Source organism: Xiphias gladius, chromosome 8 (assembly GCF_016859285.1).
Source record: "Xiphias gladius isolate SHS-SW01 ecotype Sanya breed wild chromosome 8, ASM1685928v1, whole genome shotgun sequence".
NCBI classification, from domain to species: domain Eukaryota; kingdom Metazoa; phylum Chordata; class Actinopteri; order Istiophoriformes; family Xiphiidae; genus Xiphias; species Xiphias gladius.
This window is the reverse complement of record NC_053407.1, coordinates 3858215-3877856: the sequence shown is the minus strand read 5'-3', so window position 1 is coordinate 3877856 and position 19642 is coordinate 3858215. Positions and strand designations below refer to the sequence as shown.

General features: G+C 40.6%; 1 protein-coding gene across 4 annotated transcripts in view; it reads right to left on the bottom strand.

Moving 5' to 3' along the window:
* Positions 1-19642, bottom strand: part of ckap5 (cytoskeleton associated protein 5) — a 54277-nt gene that overhangs the window by 16678 nt on the left and 17957 nt on the right. For 3 of the 4 annotated variants that reach the window (XM_040132282.1, XM_040132286.1, XM_040132284.1), the window contains exons 12-30: positions 19219-19347; positions 18896-19090; positions 16252-16353; positions 14343-14453; positions 13766-13858; positions 11758-11943; positions 11494-11588; positions 9520-9703; positions 9217-9359; positions 8571-8745; positions 7301-7414; positions 6654-6782; positions 6224-6418; positions 5948-6074; positions 3905-3990; positions 3381-3494; positions 2597-2719; positions 368-517; positions 73-276 (exon numbers count right to left, since the gene is read on the bottom strand). In XM_040132282.1, the coding sequence (XP_039988216.1) occupies positions 73-276; positions 368-517; positions 2597-2719; positions 3381-3494; positions 3905-3990; positions 5948-6074; positions 6224-6418; positions 6654-6782; positions 7301-7414; positions 8571-8745; positions 9217-9359; positions 9520-9703; positions 11494-11588; positions 11758-11943; positions 13766-13858; positions 14343-14453; positions 16252-16353; positions 18896-19090; positions 19219-19347 (2655 nt within the window). The remainder of the gene's footprint in view (positions 1-72; positions 277-367; positions 518-2596; positions 2720-3380; positions 3495-3904; positions 3991-5947; positions 6075-6223; positions 6419-6653; positions 6783-7300; positions 7415-8570; positions 8746-9216; positions 9360-9519; positions 9704-11493; positions 11589-11757; positions 11944-13765; positions 13859-14342; positions 14454-16251; positions 16354-18895; positions 19091-19218; positions 19348-19642) is intronic. The other variant, XM_040132285.1, reaches the window with a different exon arrangement.

Genomic DNA, 19642 nt, shown 5'->3' with positions numbered 1-19642 from the left:
ACAAAACAAGCCACTGTTTTTTTTTTCTTAAAAAAAAAAAAAAAAAAATCATTCTCAGTGAGGTGTACTCACCTTGAGTATAAGGTAAGGGACGAAGGAGTTGGCCTCGTACTCAGTCAGGTGGTAGTTCTCCTTGTTCAGCATGCCAAACAACAGCTTTAGATATTCTAGCACCTTCATCAGGACTGTGGTGTTGGTGTCAAAGAACCGCAGGGTGAACCACTTCAGAATTAGGTCCAAACAGCTGACAGTGGCTTCACTCTCACCCTCCAACCTCTGTTAAATACAAACACACGGACAAATTTTATTACCAAAACAACCCTACTCCTAAAACACAACCCCTTGTAGAAATAAAAACAACCATTACCTCAATCATGACTCCTATAGCCTTGACGTGTCTCTGGAAGTCAAAGTGAAAAAGCTCATCCTGCAGCCATTTAGCAAAGCAGCTGGACATCTGAGTTTTCAGCTGCTCCACATATTCATCTCGAGGAGTTATGAAGTTCCACTTCAGAATCTACAGCTCAGAAGAAACATTTTGAATTTACCTGCAGTCAAAAGTATTTCTGGTCAGTTTTGTGTGATAGATGACTTGAGTAACCTAAGGGAAGACAAGGCTGACAAGTTCATTTCCAACTGGGCCAACTGTTTTTTCAGTTGCCTATCAGTCAAAGTCGACTATGATTAGGACTGATTTTAGGCTAACTATATGACTTGACAGGAGGGTGTCTGTGTGGTATCTTCTGTCAAAATAACTTTGGTATTGTGATTTGTCGTATGCTTTCGTTTTTTTCCCCTTATCGATATTTTCATTTATAAATACTCAACATTATTATGTATTTATTCATCAATACATTTTACCTACAATTATGACACTTTTTTCATGGCGTCTGCCCAGTTACAGCATAGTCCAGCACTCTTTAAGAGCAGCCGCCCCATATTAAACCTTATGACAGCCTATATTGTTAAGTCTCATGTTTTACTTACATGATTCTCATTTTGTTCATCATCTGTGATTTGACAACGTCAGATTTCCATGCAGACAGAAATAAAAAGTGTGTTTCCTGGTCATAGTTAAGTTATAAAATCCTAGTGCAACACGGAGTGTCTCTCCATTCATGGCTGCTGATAGCTCATTTCAGCTGAAGAGTCAATCACACCGGACGCCAGAAGAGGAAGGTGTACCAGCGTCTGGCTAACAAGTTGTTCACTTGACTCTCCTAACATTGAGCACCAAGGCTGAGAGTGTTGGTGCAGCAAAGACACAGATACTTATTCTTAAGCGATACAAATGAAGACTATGTTCATACACAACAGGCAAAAGCAAGATTTTTGTTATGCCTATAGATTCACAACACTATATACATTTGTGTAGAAACATTGAAGCATTATTTCTGAAAGCAATCCTGATTTACTTTAAGTGCCTACTTATAGCTAAGTGGACCTAATAAATTGGCAGATGAGTGTGTATGATACTGTCAGGAGGAAGAGTTTATTACTTTTATTTTAATAATGTTCAAAATAATATGGCATGTAGATTCTTTTAGTACATTTAGAAAACAACGTATATTGTCTGTGCAGTGATTTATTTTATCTGCAGAATCACTTCACCATTCTGAATTGTTTTTCCTGCAAAACTCTCACAAACTGTATAGCTAGTTAAAGAAGTAATGGCGATGCAATTTTTGCAATTTTGCCTCTGTTCACCACCACAATGTATTTGAAACGAAGCCATGAAGCTGTGATTGCAGTGTAGACTTTCAGCTTTAACAAAAATAATCACATTAATTTTTATACATAGTCCCTCATTTTCAGAGGCTCAAAAGTAATTGGACAAACCTTATATTTATAATTATGTTGATTTTTTTTAATACTTAGATTAAAACCCTTTGAGGTCAATGACTGCCTGAAGTCTGGAACTCATGGTCATCACCAAATGAGTTTCCCCCCTTGAGATGCTTTGCCAGGCCTTTACTGCAGCCGTCTTTAGTTGCCGTTTGTTTCTGGGTCCTGCTCTCAGTTTTATCTTCGGTAAGTGAAAAGCATGCTGAGCTCACCACTGCATTCCTTCTTTTTTAGAATGTAATGTAATGTTGATTTGCCTCTCCTAAAGTATCTGCCATCTGTCTAATAGGTTTGTTTTGTTATGTTATGTTTTTTCTGCCTCATGACGGCTTCCTTCACTTGCATCAACACATCTCTGGACTGCATATTGAGAGTTCCCATGAACAGCTACCAGACCTTTTATCAGCTTAATTTGTCATGAAATAACAAGGGAACAGGCCACACTTGGCAATGAAACTGACTGCCAGTCAATTGTTCAATTACTTTCTGAGCCTCTGAAAATTAGGTATTATGTATAAAATTAGCTGTGATTCCTAAATGGTTAATGCAACACTTCTGTTAAACCCCTTGAATTAAAGCTGAATGTTTAAACTGCAATCACATCTTGATGGCTTTGTTTCAAATCCATTGTGGTGGTGTACAGATGCAAAATTACAAAAACTTTCAATGTTGAAATACTTATGTACCTAACTGTAACTGCTACTGCACTGAGCCACTAGGATCATGACATGTTTTTCAGCCAGTCAGGTACCTTCAGTTGCTTCTCTTCTTTAATCCTCTGTTCCTTAGCGTTGGGGATGAGGATGAAGATTGGTCCGGATTTATCTTCATCATCCTTCAAGCCTTTGGCTTGAGGCTTCTTACCAGCTGCACCCTAAGAGGGGAGGCAACATCAGTGTTAAGGAGTGAACCATTGTGCTCTGTCTGAGGATGTGTACTAATAACTTTGTGTAATTATGTTTTCTCATGGGCTTTTTATGTGATTTGAAAAAAAAAAAAAAAAAAAAAAAAAGGTGTGCGTGTGTAGGTGAGTAGAAACAGAAAAAGGAATGTGTACATTACATAAGCAGTATGGAAAAACTAATGTGATACTATTCCAAAAGCTGGAAACAGACATTCAGACACATTCATGCAGTGGAGTGACCTGAAACACTCAAGTGACTTGTGACCTTACAGTTTGTGCTCCATTTCTATAAGCATGCATATACTGCACTTTTTCTCCTGTCAGCAACATGTTAGAAGCTTAAAAGATTTCATCTCACAACTGCATGTCTATATGCATTTGTGATTATACAGCTGTATGGGGTATAAGTGATTTGGGAGACACGGGATAAGGCTCAGTCAAGATCAGACCAGGTCAAGGCAGAGAGAAGCTGGCTGGAGGTAAACAACTGTTGAGCGTCCACTGAGAAACTCTGCCCCCATTGGCTGTTCATGTACTTTATAGCTCACAGTTGGCTTTAATAGGTATCAGCATGTAGATGAAGTATGAAGACATTTTAGAATGAGTTTCATCAAGAGGACACCTGTTCTACCTGTTGACTGCCAGCAGCAGAAGCTTTCCCTTTGCTGGGGGGCTTTTTACTAGCATTACTGTCCTTGTCCTTGGAGGGAGGGGGAGGGACAGGTTCCTCAGGAGGGGAGGGAGGCTGGGTGAATAGAAAAACCACAGTGTTTACACTTCACTGACATGAAATGACTAATAAAACCCAAATGGTGTGTACAGACAAAAAAAAAAAAAAAAAAAAAAAAGAAACAAGGTCAAATGCACATGCCTGATTCGCACAACACTAACAGGACTGACAACAACTTAAGTACAAATGGTGATGTGTGAATATTTACACAGATACAGAATTTCCCATTGTGTCTAAAAAATTAATTCCAAACAATTAGTTGCGTCAGGCTGGATTTGCACCGTTCATTACTGAAATGACTAGGGAGCAAAATCCAGTCTTTTCTATAAAGCAGCGCAGAGTGTTAAAAAAAAAAAAAAATAATAACTTCACTGTTTCTGTGTGCACACAGAAAAATAAAAACAGGGGTTCATACAGATACATACCTTCTTAGCAGCCACTCCTCCTCGGACCTTCTTAACTTCAGGTTTACTGTCAACATAGTCCTCACTAGCTGGCTGTGACCTGGAAGCTGCAGAGGACAGGCATAGGTCAATTTTTTTTTCAAATTTTCTAAGTAATTATTGAGCAGACTATCATGCACTTACTGCATTTGCACTTTTCATTTTGCTTTTGCATAATTTTTTTTTCCATTTTTAACTGGAAATGGACTTCATTTATACATCAATTTTATCCAAAGAGTATGACAAAGACAGTATGTTTATCCAGTCAAAGATATCAGAAAGATAGGCCAACATTGCAACCCAGTTCATGTCCTCCCTGTGCTTCAAGGGGGTACTTCCTCATGCAAATCACACAAGCGGGTGAAGACCTTGCCCCAGGACAACCAACGGAACTCAGAGTGCAGGTGTTGGAAGAGACTGCCCATTGGAGAGATGGAGAAGAGACGGGCATTCATGGCACATGATTTAATTAGGTTTACAATTTTTACTACCTCATCCAGGACCATGCAAAGCTCTTTGGCATTCTTCTTGGTTGCCAAGGCCTGGCAATGGATGATACAATGCTTCCAAACCGCAACTGCTTGCCCCCATTTCACCAGAACGCTGTGGCGACCTATCAATGCCCTTGAGCAGTCATTACATGCTCCACAGCAGTGGCCCCGATCAATATGACTCTCCTGGATGAAATCATTCAAAGCCCTGAAGATTTCTTCTGCTGTAGTGCTAGCTGGCAGAGAATGAAAAAACAAAAACTCCTCCTGGACAACTAGCTCTTTAATGTAATATATCACAAATACACCATTAGCGTCATGTGTAGACTTGTCCAGCAGAATGGAGAAGGGGTTCTCATAAACACTGTCCAGCACCTGTTCCTTCACATCAGATGTCAGGTCTGAGATGTGGCACTGGATGGTATTGTCAGACATTGGGATCGCATTTAGCTTGGCAGCTTCTTACGTCCTTACCAAACAAATATCTTTAGCAGTGGGGATGAGTAACGTTTCACCAATGTTGTGGGGGTTACCTGATGTAGCTATGCCTAACGACACATTTTATGATGCTTTGGGTGCCTTGGTGTGTACAGTGCTAAATGCCTCAGTTACCTTCCTCTGTGACCACAGTTCCTTTAGCTTCCTATCAAAAAACTCCCGTCGCTCGGTCACCAAACTTGGGTGCTTGGTCTCCATATCATGCCGAGTTTACATAGTCTCATACTGTCATCTGCTAACACCTCTTTGCAAATAAGACACTGACAGTGAAGCTTCATCAGGACCAATCCATGAAAATCCAAACTTTAATCATAGCCGTACTTCCTCCTTTCTCACCCCAGACTTTGTCTCCTCTCTCAATGTAAGTACTAAAAATCAATCCGTTTTGCCCCATGCATAGCTGAAGTTAGCTAACCAGATATTTACAGTTGTTTTTAATGGCTTATTTTTTTTCATGCTGTGGCTCCCCTGAAGTTCTCTCGCACTGGTGGGAGGGGGCTTTTTTGACCCAAATTTCAAATCATGTGAAAATATGACTTCTAAATAATGCTGACTACTTAATAGAGATATACATTTCCTGTATTTTTTAGTTTTCCAGCATTCAGTTTTCACTCGGTATAGACACCAGCTTGCAGAGAGCCCATTAACCAGACTACAGTCTAGTGAATGAGTAAATGTCATTTTAGCCATTTAGGAAATAACATTATCATTTACAGCTGATACAATCTGTCGCCTACGATGTTTGTCAACTGGAAAAGCAATGGTCACTAGGAACTAAAAATGACAACTGCAAGTGTTACCCTCAATGTATAAGAAAAGGGGGCAAGGTGAAATTAAAGGATGGACTTGTGTCGAAGTTTAACAAATGTTTATTTTGCCAAATGGGACTCTGATCCAAACCTTGAAAAAAATCAGCTATCAAAACTCAATCCAATACTATACATGATGCATAAAACTACCACAAAGTATCACAGATATGGTTTGCCTTTGAGAATCTTAATGTGAGACTGTTCATTGATTGTGATGTCATACAAACCTGAAGCAGCTCTGCCAGGCTCTGCAGAGCCTTTTCCCCCTCCAGTTTTGGCAGGAGCAGCAGGTTTGGCTGGCACCACTGCTCTGGCCTTTTCCAACATGGCTAACACCTGATCCTTAGAAGCAGGCTGGAGGGAGATTAGCACAGAGACAAATAGATAATTGCAGACAAGACAGCCATGAATCACAGCTAACTGTCAGTGGTCAGACACTGAGGATGTCTATTAAAATGTATTAAGTTATTTCTTAGTCATAGCACAATATATCAGTTCAGTACTTTGAGTTTTCCTGTAGCCTTGGTCATTTTGTCATAGCCCAGGTGCATCATGAAGGTGGGCAGGGCGTCCTGAGCTTTCTTCCTCACATCTCCATTTCTGTCCTCCAGGCAGGCATAAAGGTGAGGGACAAACAGCATCAGATCCCCAGGTACTGTCCTGAGGGTGGGGAGCTTCACTGCTAACCAGCCAAGCACCTGTGTAATGAGGGCAGTTTTATGGCAAAACGTGTGTATGATCTGCATCGTGTGTACTATGATTTAGCTTGTGTGTACATATCCCTTAGTTTAGGAATATGTACACCTGATTTAGCAATTTGTCTCTGGAAGGTATAAGAAAATGGATCTTTTTCTTTTCTGAATAAGGAAATGCAGGATTCTCCTCAAAAAAAAAAAAAAAAGACTATCTGTGTATCTCTGTATATGTGCATACCTCTTGTCGTAGGAAGGGATTCTCTCTCTTCAGCTCCTCTGAAAGGTCTTCTCCCTCCAGCCATTCCTTCATCCCAGTCTGCTCCACCCAGGCCTGCAGAGTGGTCATGGCAGCCATCCTCACATTAAGCTGCAGAGAATCAGAGACATGTTCACTATCGCCACACAGTCAGGAACACAACACTGGCCCAAGAGCAACAGGTTTCCATCTTCTCATGCCTCTTCTGATATATTTTACTCTTTTCATCATATATATAATTCTGTTCATTTCCAAAATTCCCATTGAAGTAGTTTTTTTCCTAGCCTTTTTAAACTGGATATTTTACAGTATTTTTCCTTCATTTATTTTGTATCTGTATGTTCTAGTGTATTTTTGTTTTGATGGATCTTAGTGTGTCTCTAAAAACTGTGAAAACAATTGTAAACAATTTAAACTTTCCTGTAAGTTAATGAAATCTATTTGCTGAATTAATAAACAGATGAATAAATCGAGGAATTAAATGTGAATAAATGAAAAAAGATAAGATAGACAGGAATGAGCCTTTACAGCACTACAAACACTACATTGCCATTGTTGTTGAATGTGGAAACAAAGATGTGCGTTACTGCTAGTGGTGTGTTTCTGATTTGAGTGTATGTGCCCAGTACCTTGCTGTCCCCTAGTACAGTGATAATAGGGATTCCCAGTGATTTAACATGCTGCTTAAGCCCAGGTCCCATGGCTGTAGCCAGCTGCTGCAGGATAGTCAGGGTCTGCTGGACCTGGAGACCATAAACATAATTGCCATTTTAACTTATATTTTAATATCCTATTATTGTGAAAAGCAGTTAATCCTTCCCTAGAGTACAACTTTAAACATCTAGGACTGTAGTTAAAGAAAATCTTGGTTGACTGAAATCGTACCTACCCCATTACCAATTGATTGGTAATGAGGTGGAAAAAAAAAAAAAAAAAAAAAAAAAAAAATTGCATCTGGTAACCTTAGTCACCTAAATGAATTATAAATAAACATAAGAAGCTAGTTAAGTTATTTTATACTTAAATAATAACTACTCGTAGCCAACCAGCGTGTACCTGTCCATATTCATATGATTTCTGAAAATAGAACTATATCATCTTGTGATCCCAGCATATGCCATGTTTGTTGTTAAATGTGATATGCAAACTGCCGTTTACAAAGTTTACGATTGACTATTTGGTCATCTTTTGTAACAAAATGTAGCCACGATGACGACTGCTTTGACATGTGTCAATAAGTTTAGAGCCGACATCATGTAAGCCTTCAGTAAACGTTCGATAAGTTAGTCCTAACACCTTCATTAGATTGGGTGAGTTCAAAGTTGTGAAAATCTCTTTTCACAAGGACTGTATCCCTCCAATGTCGCCAAAAACAACGGATTAATCCTGAAAGGCTATTGATGTAGCACTTTTCTCCTAAACCTGCTATTGTCCGACCAATGAGAACTTGGTTGACGAGACTATATCATCCAACCAATCAACCAGGAGACTACAGCCATAAAAACATTTATCACTTTGACTTTGCTCTAATTTCTACTATTTGTTACTATTTCTATTTTTGAATTAGGGCCCCGATGTTTCACATAACACTTTTTTTATATATAATATCAATCACATCATATCTCACCACAATGAACTATCTAAATCTAAAATGTAACAGAATGACCATAATACAGAAAATTTTGAAAATGGAAGTATATGGAAAGTAATTTTACTAATCTCATTTAGATGAAACAAGTAACATGATGTTGAATGAAGACCTATAATTATAACTGTCCACATTGTTGTTTCATGTAAAAGCAAAGCTGTGCTTGTGGAAAGCTATTGAGTTGCAGTGACAGCTTACTAACATTGAGGTTAGACTCTTAATTAGCAGGATAGGACTGCTCTCTTACTAACCAGGATCTTGTTGGAATCACTGAGTCGTCCTTTCAGGGTCAGAGGTAGCTCTCCGATGTTGGCTGTGATGAACTTGGCCTCCGATATGATGGCTGCTGCTTCATCCAGACCCTCCTTCCTGATCTTCCAGTTCTTATCCCCAATTTTAGACACCAGGTCGGATGTGATCTTGTCACTTACAGATGGCAGGGAAGAGAGAGACATTAAAAGGAGAAAGGAGAAGGTACAATATTTTGTGTTTGTGTGTATTATATTAGATACTTATTCATTTCAAGATATAGTCAGTCATGCTCAAAAATACACATTTGCTTTTGTCATTATCACTTAAATACAATTTTTTGGCTGAGCTCTCATTCCAAGGCTTGAAGCATTAAAATTAATTACTTATGTATAATATGGCCGCTATTTTAGAAACATTAAACAAAATAGAGTTGCTTACAAAGTTACTGCAATAATATAAGGAAGTTTATTTCTTATTTGTGGTTAAGTCTTTAAAGCTTGAGAACTGTCAAAATGTATGGAAGATAAAAACAAGATTTACATTTATTAATTATTTTATCCACAATCTCAAAACTATTAATTTTAATTTTGTTGTACTAGTGTAGGTCAACTCAGAGGCTTTGTCCTACATAGTCTGTTTGGTTACCTGATATCTGTTCTGGGCAGTAGATCCATGATGTCCTGTCCTCCTCCTCCGTCTTCTTCCTGCTCATCTCCTTCATCACCCACCTCCTCCACCGCTGTCTTCTTGGTGAATCTGACTGGAGGTGGAGGAGACTGGCCCTGCATCTTTGAGGGTGATACACATACAAATAGATTTCTAATTTTTCTTGTCGTCGGTCATTCCCTGTACAGAACTTGTCCAGATGACCAAGTGGTGAGAACTCCATTTATTTTAAGTCTCTTCTATGTATTCTCATATTCACTGATCCATCCAGAAAGTCCATACCTTTTCAAACTCAGCATCAATCTGTGCAAGGAGAGCAGGCTTTTCATCTTCAAAGAAAATGCGTAGAGGAGCTCCCATGTAAAGGTACATGACCCCCAGCAGGGTGATGGCTGCTGTACGAACAGCAGGGTTTGTCGCTCCCAGAGCTGTCTTCACGTTGTTGATGAAACCCTTCACATTGATACTATAGAGAAAGCCAAAACACTTTCATAATTTTGCATTTTCATCATTTTGAATTTTACACACACACACACACACACACACACACACACACACACACACACAGATATACAGTTGCAATCAAAAATATTCAACCCCCCCAAAGATTTTAAGGATTTAATCAATAAAAGTTTTCTCAAAGAGCAAGATTCTGCTTCGGATGACTTCTTTGAGTTGAGTGATACATAAAATCAACACAGGAAATGCATGATGTAGTATTTGTGTGTAACAGTATATTTTGTTAAGATAGCCATGTCACAATTATTCAACCCCTATATAATATTGTTGTTTTCAAAGCTGTCTGACAGTTTTTATGGCCAAAAGTGGAGTTGAAACATAATTGAGCCCTTGGGAACTCTATAATGATCCTTCATTTGCTTCAGCTGTGATGCATATATAAACCCCACCCATGAAGGTATACAAGGTGAGTTGCAATCATGGGAAAGAAAAAGGAGCTTCCACAAAAGCTGAGAGAGGAGATTATTTCATCACACCTGAAGGGCCTTGGGTATATGAAGATTTCCAAAAAAATTAATATTACAAGAGACACCATTGGGAGCATTATAAGGAAGTTTAAAACTTATGGAACAGCTGCAAACCTGCCTAGCCGTGGAAGAAAGCCCAACATTTCATCAAGGTCCCTTAGCAACTTAGTCAGAACAACTAAGAGAAACCCCCGTGAGACTGCAAGACATCTACAGGATGACCTGATGAAGGTTGTGTACAAGTGCTTCAGTGGCAACCATAAGACGTGCACTGAATAAACAAGGACTTCATGGCCGGATTCCAAGACGCACTCCACTTTGTCGTCACTTACTGAAAACAAGGAACTTCACAAGTTGACTAGAATATACAAGGCGGAATTTGGATAAGACTACAGAGTTTTGGGAGACAGTTCTATGGACTGATGAAACCAAACTGGAACGGATTGGACATTTAGACCAGAAGTATGTCTGGCGTGCGAAAGGCTAGGGTTATGACCAGGAGAATACCATCCCCAGTCAACCATGGAGGTGGGTCACTGATGATGTGGGGCTGTTTTTCTGCGGCAGGAACTGGTAATCTTGATCGTGTACCTGGCATCATGGATTCCCAGAAATACCAGGCCATTTTAAAGAGGAACGTGATGCCTTCTGTTGACAAATTAAACCTTGGTGATCATTGGACTTTTTAGCAAGACAATGATCCCAAGCACACCTCCAAGTCAACCAAACCTTGGTTGAGAAAAAGATCCTGGAACGTTCTGGAATGGCCTTCTCAGTCACCAGATTTGAATCCAATTGAAAATCTTTGGTGGGATTTAAAGAAGGCAGTTGCGGCACAGAAGCCATCAAAAATCACTGAGCTAGAGGCTTTTGCACGTGATGAATGGGCAAAGATTCTGATCAAGAGGTGTAAGAAGCTTGTCAGCACTTACTGAAAACGTTTGTTAGAAGTTATAAAAAGTTAAAGGATGCGCCACAAAGTACTGAAGCTGGGAGTTGAATAGTTCTGCACATGCGTTAAGAGTTACATTCTTCATTTGAACTTCAAAATTAAGTCAACTTTTATCAAAATAACTCAAATATGTATCAATAAATATTTTTTTGTTGTTTAATGAGGTTTTTTGTCATTGTCTTTCATCCACATCACTAGAATGTCTTTTGAGGTGAAGGGGTTAAATATTTGATTGCAACTGTGTGTCACTCACTCACACACTCTCACACAAATGCATTGATATAACAAAGTACTGTGAAAATAAGGACTACGAATTACCCAGCAAAGCCAAACTCTTTCATTGCATTAGCCAGCCAGTTGAGAGTCTCTGCCTGGTTTTTGGGGTTCTTCTGTGCAAATGCCATAGAGACAACCTGACAAGTAAAGTACAAACCTTGTAAATACAGCATGTCCATCATCAAAATCCACTGAACCGTTCGGTGGTAAGATCTTTCTTAGAAATAAAAATGTCTAAATTCTATTTTGGCAACATTTCAAAAAAAAGATGAAGTTTTCTACTGTCCAGATCAATTGGCTAAAAACCTGTTCTGCAGTCCATGGAAGAGAGCAGGCCTCTCCAATAGCTGTGAGTCCCTCTTTTGCATTTCCACCACATTTGATGTCTCCGACCTTATCCACCAAGCCATCCAAAACCACAGAGGCTGTTGTCTTTGAAAACGGTCCTTTCTGTGCTATAAGAGCCACAATGTGCAGCTTCATCTGCATCACCTACACAAGGGGAGAGGAGACCACAAGGTTAGAATGGGCACATCCCTATCCCTTATTTATTGACAACCCATCACTTACTTAAAATCTGTTAGTGATTGGACAAATAACAGAACTCCACCAGTGGGAATGGTTCGTGTAACATTAACGCTCTGTGCAGTTAAGACCATTTATGAACTATGATTCTACTGTATACAGAATAAATATGCGGGTTTTTAATATTTGTGCTGCTTTGTGAAACTTTTCATTGAAAAGGGGAAATATGAGACCAAAAAACAAAACAAAAACACTGCTTTGCTAGCAGTAGTAACCGTGTGCCCTTATTTTGACTGTACATCAATTAGGCACATAAATGCGTAACTACAGTACAGTGACACTTACGTAATTTTTCCTCTGTACAACACCACAATGGATTTGAAACAAAGCCCTGAAGATGCGATTGAAGTGTAGACATTCAGCTTTAATTCAAAAGGTTTAACAAAACTATTGCATTACCTGTTTGGGAATTATAGCCATTGTTTATACATGGTACCTAATTTTAGCGGCTCAAACGTACTTGGTATGTTTCATGGTAAGGTATGGCCTGTTACATTGTTACATGACAAATTAAGCTGATAAAAAGTCTGGAGTAGATGCCAAGTGTTGAACTTGCATTTGGTAGCAGTTTATGGGAACTCTCAATATGCGGTCCAACGAGGCATCGAAGCAAGTAAAGGAAGCTATCGTCAGGCTGAAAAAATAAATCTTTCAGACAGATAGCAGAAGCTTTAGGAGAGGACTAATCAACAATTTGGTACGTTATAAAAAAAAGAGAGTGCACTGGCAAACTCAGCACCACCAAAAGGCATGGAAGACCACAGAAGACAACTAAAGTGGATGATGGCAGGAGAATAACCCCTTGACTACATCTAGCCAGGTTAAGAACACTCTTGAGGAGGTAGGCATATTAACACATATTCACCTTCATGAATATAAATGCAGAGGGTTTCTTACAAGGTGCAAACCATTGGTACACTCAACAGAAAGGCCAGGTTAGGTTTTGCCAGAAAATAAAATAAAATAAAATAAAATAAAATAAATAAAAAAGGATGCCCAGATTCTCTGTACAGATGAAACCAAGATTAACTTGTACCAGAATGATGGAAGAGTATGGAGAAGGACAGGAATAACTCATGATCAAAAACATACCACAGCATCTGTCAAACATGGTGGAGGCAGAGTTATGACATGGGCACATATGCCAATGGAACTGTTAATCCGTGTTTATTGATGATGTGACTGCTGATAGAAGTACCAGGATGAATTCTGAATTGCATTGGGCTATATCTGTTCAGATTCAGCCAGTACAGTACAGATGGATAATGATACAAAACATACTGCGAAAGCAACCCAAGAGCTTCTCAAGGCAAAGAAATGGAATATTCTTCAATGGCAAAGTCAGTCACCTGACCTCAACCCAATTGAGCATGCTTTTCACTTACTGAAGACCTACACACAAGTAGCAACTGAAGGCAGCTGCAGTAAAGGCCTGGCAAAGCATCTCAAGGAAGGAAAGTCAACATTTGTTGATGTCCATGGGTTCCAGACTTTAGGCAGTCACTGACTGCGAAGGATTTTCATCTCAGTATTGAAAAAAATTCTCATATTCACAATTATATTAGTCCCTCATTTTCAGAGGCTCAAAAGTAATTGGACAATGTATTAAAATGACTAAGCATTTTCCTATATAGAATGTATCATTCTAAGTCCAAATAGCTGCTGCCATATTGCTTCAGGAAAGTGGCTACCATTAAGCTCCATTTTCAGGTCTATAACAGAGAGTTACCTGAAAGTTGGTCTCCTTCCAGCCTGGTTTCTTGGCCAACATTCTGACTAAGGCCTGGCTGGGCATCTCCCCCTTATCCATGGTCTCAACAACCTAGAAGCATACATTCATCTATAGATTAAGGTTTCTGCATATTATTATTTAACAGGCAAAGACCTTTTCCCATGGCTTCAACATGCAATGTAGAGTTTCACGTCTTTTCCACACTGAAAACTTTATAGTCATAAGGTTTAACCAGTATGAGTTTCTTCAACATTGATATTTACAAAAACTATTTACTTAAGTACAAATTTGGGCTGTAACTATGAATTGTTTATTATAAATTAATCATTTTGTTTATTGAATATAATAGTGTGAAATGCCAGTTATAATATCTGACAGCCCAAGGTGATGTATTCAAATAGCTTGTTTTATTGGAACAACAGTCCAAAACCCAAAGATATTCAGTTAACCTTTATATTAAAAAGAAAAGCATTATATCCTCATATTTGAGAAGCTGGAATAAACTAATTATCAAATTAGTTGCTCACTAATTATCTGCCAATTTACTACTCAAATAATTAAACGTTGTATTTACCCTCTGGAACTCCTCCATACTAGCCAGTCTCTCCTTCCAGTTAGCTGAGTCAAGCTGCTGCAGACAGGAAACAGGAAGTACACTTGCTGCCAGCTCCTCACACACCTCAGCCTGACATGAAAACAAACACACACACAAAACTCAAATTCCAACAACAATCGTCTGATAGTGCTGAATCCCTCAGAGCTATAGTTGAAAGCAGATCTGCCATCATTGTATTAAGTTAACAAACAATGTATGGAGGAGTGACTTAGAGCAATGAGCAAACAACTAAATAAGAACTAAACTGAAACTGTTTTAATTGATCCAAGTGTAAGAATGTGAAGCAATTTAAATGTATTAATCGCTTTTTTGTTGCCAGTGTGTGAATGGATTGTAACCTAACTTAAAAAATGAGACCTTCCCAGACTCCCTGTTACCCATTACAGGGCTGTGGACTGATTTCTATGTAAAAGGACTCGGGCTGTGATGTTTTTGCTCATTCATGAGTGCCTTGCTTCAATGCCTCTCTGCCACTCCCCTACAATAGCAACAATTGAAGTGGAAGTCCGTGAACGTCAACAACCGGCTCTGAGCACACTATGTATGCACTTTACGTAAACTCAAAAAACAAATGAACGTTTCATCTAGTGAAGCCTGTCTGGCCAAACAGGAATGTGACCAACGTCTGGGGGAAACACAGGTCAACATCAGCGGATAAAGATTTTAACCTTTATAAATCCTCTTTTAAAAAAAAAAAAAAAAAAAAAACACACACCATTTAGTCTCACATAGGCAGAACTATCTCCACAGTCCATTTAAATGCAAGACAGTTAAATATAGCCTAAAATATAGTCTCATCTATCACATGATGCTGGTCAATCACATGCAGTCTTGTGTAGTTGGACTGGCCATCAAGACTACCGGGACAAATCCCGATGGAGTGGTGGACTGTCAAAAAAAAAATCCCTAAATATTTTACCGTCCCTAACAGTCTCTTTACTGGCCCCCTCTGTATGCCTAATATTCCAGGTGCTGCATGCATGGTCCAATGGATAAGTTCAGTGCGCCGCGCCCTTGTGTCACTGGCAGTAACTTGTCTGCAGTCAAAATTAATCCCTATAAAAATGCCACATTGTCTGACAGCGATGGAAGGCTAGTCTGCTCCTCCTGGTAATCCTTAAATCGGCACATTCAGCGCAATACAGGGATGGATCTCTTTCCCAGTCTGACCATCACATCACTGTTTTGGCTGATGCCCAGGGGCACACACAGAGGGGTACACATTATTACTGATCTGGACGGAATATGAGAAGATATTTTATTCCTCAGTATTACCTTTGAAAAATTCAATGGACTTGAAATGTACTTACACACACACACAGGATTGAGTACCAGATACTACATTAAAACAAAAAACATAATGGATTGTTTGTAGCCTTAATGTTGCTAAGCTAGCAAGTTTCTTCACGTTCAGTCTTTCATACTTAAAAGTGTTAAGGGGGCCCAGTTTAAGAGTTACTGAACGCTTGTCATTTAATGCCTTTTGATGACACAGGAGGATATTAATTCCTTTTAAAAAGGAAAACAAGTCAATAGCATCTGATGTGTACTACAGAACCGGACCAGGGACAGAATCATCTGTTCAACAGGCTAAGAATTACCAGTGCCACAGAATGTCAGTGAACAGCTTTTTGAGCTCCTCAAGAAAACTATCTGCCTGATAAAAAAACATTCTCACCGTTCTATAGCCTGAAAGGAGAGAGTGAGTATGTGACTGATAACCAATAAGACTTAGCTAGTATTTAATGTTTCACAGACAAAACCCTTTAAGGATGTGAACCATCTTCTCTTTCGACTAATATTTGGTATTGTGACACCTTTTGAAAAAAGCTTCAACTAAAAGGTAAGTGTATGCACAAAGACTTACCGACAGTTCACTCTCTGTGTTTTCTTTACTGTCAGGGGTCCTCTTGGTTTTTCCACCACCTGCAGAGGTTGGTTTGCCTCTCTTAGTTGGACCTGTTGACAGCTGCACAAAAAAAAAAAAAAAAAAAAAAAAAAAAACACAAGACACTAATTGTAAACTGTTAATGCTAATTAGATAAATTGGGTCATACTGTCCAGCAAACCAGCAAAATTTGGGTACAACCAGGTGACAAAATATTATCCATCCATCAAGCCTAGATGTCCCTCTCCCCGGAAACGTTTTCCCTATGCAATCCAACGCCAGATGAGATGTAAAATCTCTCCAGCCTGTTCTGGGTCTACCCCGGGATCTCCTAACAATGGGATGTGCCTGGAAGACCTAGAAGGCACCCAGGAGGCATTTTAATCAGATTCCTGAACCACCTCAGCTGACTCCTTTCAATGCGAAGGAGCAGCATTATTCACTTATACTCCTCAGCCACCCCGCTGCAATCTTATTCTTTCGTTCATTAGTTCATGACTATAGGTAAGGGTCGGAAAGTAGATAGAGTGGTGAAACGAAAGCTTTGCCTTTCAGCTTGGCTCCCTCTTCATGGTCCAGTACAACGCCTGCTTTACTGCTGATGGTACACCAATCCACCTGCCAATCTCCGGTTCCATCCTTCCCTCACTCATGAGCAATACCCTGAAATACTTGAACTCCCTCCCTTGCGGCAGAAACTCCATGCAACCCGAAGGAGTTTCCCACCGTTTTCCACGGAGAACCATGGCCTAAGACTTGGAGGTGCTGACACTCATCCCAGCCCATTTGCACTTGGCTGAAACCGCCCCAGTGCATACTGAAGGTCAGTCTGATGAAGCTAACAGAACCACTTCATCTGCAAACTGCAGAGACACAAGTCTGGGGGCCCCGGACTAGACATTCTGCTCCCCCTGGCTGCACCTTGAAATCCTGTCCTGGGAGATCATAAACAGGATTGGTGACAAGGGACCAACCCTAGCACAGGCCAACTCCCACAGAAAAACATATTTGACTTCCTGCCGGGAATATGGACACAACCCTCACTCTAGTTATATAGGGGCCGAATGTCTCATAGCAACAGCCTTAGAATTCCTACAGTACCCCCCCACAAGATCCCCCAGGGACCTTGTCGTAGGCCTTCTCCAAGTCCACAAAGTTTATGTAGACTGGATGGACAAACTCCCATGACCCCTTAAGTAGCTTTGCAACAGTAAAGAGTTCGTCAACTGTTCAAAGGCCAGGACAGAATCTGCATTGCTCCTCCTGAATCTGATGTTCAACGATCAGTCCAAGACTCCTTTCCAACACCCCGGCATAAGCTGTCCCCAGGGCGGTGAGTAGTGTGATACCCCAGTAATTCGAGCACACCCTCCGGTCCCCCTTTTTAAAAATGGGGGCTACCAACCCAGTCTGCCAGTCCAAGGGCAATGTCTCCGATGTCCATGTGACATTAAAGAGGTGTGTCAGCCAGTACGGCACAACAATGTCCAGAGCCTTTGTTATCTCAGGGAAAATCTCATCCACTCCTGGTGCTTTGCCACTGAGGAGCTTCTTAACTACCTCAGAGACCCCTGCCAGAGATATGAGTGAGGCGTCCCCTGAGCCTTCAAACTCTGCCTCTTCCAGAGGATATGTTGGTTGGGTTCCAGAGTTCCTCAAAGTGTTCCTTACACCACCCAACAATATCCACAGTTCGAGTCAGTAGTTCTCAAACTGGGGCTATATGAAAACAGCCTGGGCCAAGTCCCACTTTCCCTTTCTGAGAGATGGATGGTTTGCCAGAACTTCCTTGAAGCTAATGGAAAGTCCTTTTCCATTGCCTCCCCAAACTTCTCCCACACCCAGTTGTTTGCATCCACGACCACTGCAGTGCTGCCCTTCTGGCCTGCCGGTACCAGCTCTGCTCCTTTATTCACCGAAGCATCCAAGACATACAGCCGCATATTAGACGATACGACCACAAAGTCGATCATTTATCTTAGGCCTATTCTGTTCTGTTATCAAGTCTTATGAACCACCTTATGTTTGAACATGGCGTTTGTTATGGCCAATCCGTGTCTAGTACTGAAGTCCAACAACAAAATACCACTCGGGTTCAGATCAGGCAGGCCGTTCCTCACCCATCCAGGTCTTTCAATCATTGCCCACATGAGTGTTGAAGTCCCAGAGAAGAAATATAGAGTCCCAGTCCCAGTCCGTTTCCAAGACTCCACCTAGACAGATACTCCGAACCTCCATTACTCACATAAGCACAAACAGAACCTTCCTCTTAGCAATTTGCAGTGGCATAGAGGCAACGCTCTCACTCTCCGGGGAGAACTCCAACACAGCCGTGCTCAGCCGGGGGCTTGCAAGTATCCCCACAACCGCGCGCCCCCTCACCCTGGGCAACTCCAGAAAAGGATAGAGTCCAGCGTGTTTCCAGGAATTTGGTTCCAGTGCCAGTGCTGTGCGTGGAGGCCTGCCCAACTATACCTAGTTGGTACTGCTCCACCTCCCACACCAACTCCAGCTCCTTCCCCCTCAGAGAGGTCACATTCCACATCCCTAGTGCTAGTCAGCGACGCCAAAGAAGCCCAAGCCACATACCCAGCCTGTCAACCGGCCCACAATGCACACCAACCTTGCTGGTAGCAGCGGTTTGGGACTTCTTGGATGGGGCAGAGGATTTGGGTGGAACTTCAGCAGGGGGAGGCGCTTTAGCTGCAGACTTCCTGTCGCCCACTCCTCCTCCACCACCACTGCCGCCACCTCCTCCTGCTGCTGCAGTACCCTTCCTCCCTCCAGGTAGCTCCACTTTATCAGCACACTCCTTTATCTGTTAACATATTAAACAAAGAACAGTGCTTAGCAGTTAATGACAATAAAAATTGAGCTTACTACTGGTTTGAATTTATCCTATCTTATGTGGGTTTCCTATTCCTTCATGCTTCGACTGATCCTTACCTTATCCAGTTTGAGTTTATCCAAGTCAGTCAAGAAAGGGTTCACAGCTTTCTCTCCCACCACTTTCATGGATGTCCCCAAAGCTTCAAAGGCCGCATCCCGCACCTCTGGAGCAGAATCATTCACTTGCTGTGATGGTTGAAGAGAAAAGTACTGGTTGTGATTCAATAATTTCATAAACAGCCTGAAATCATCTCTCATGGTTTCCTACGCCTCCACTATATGAAAATCATTCTAGTTCTTGCTCATGGTAGGAACTTTTGGTTCTCTCTCTACCATGTTGCAAGATGTTAACCTTACTCCGTTAAGTGCCTTCAAATTATGTAAAAGGTATGTTATTTGGTGCTACATAAATAAAAACTTTAAAAAAAACAATTGAATTTTTTATTAACATGTACAATATTAGCAAAAGGGGAAGATTATA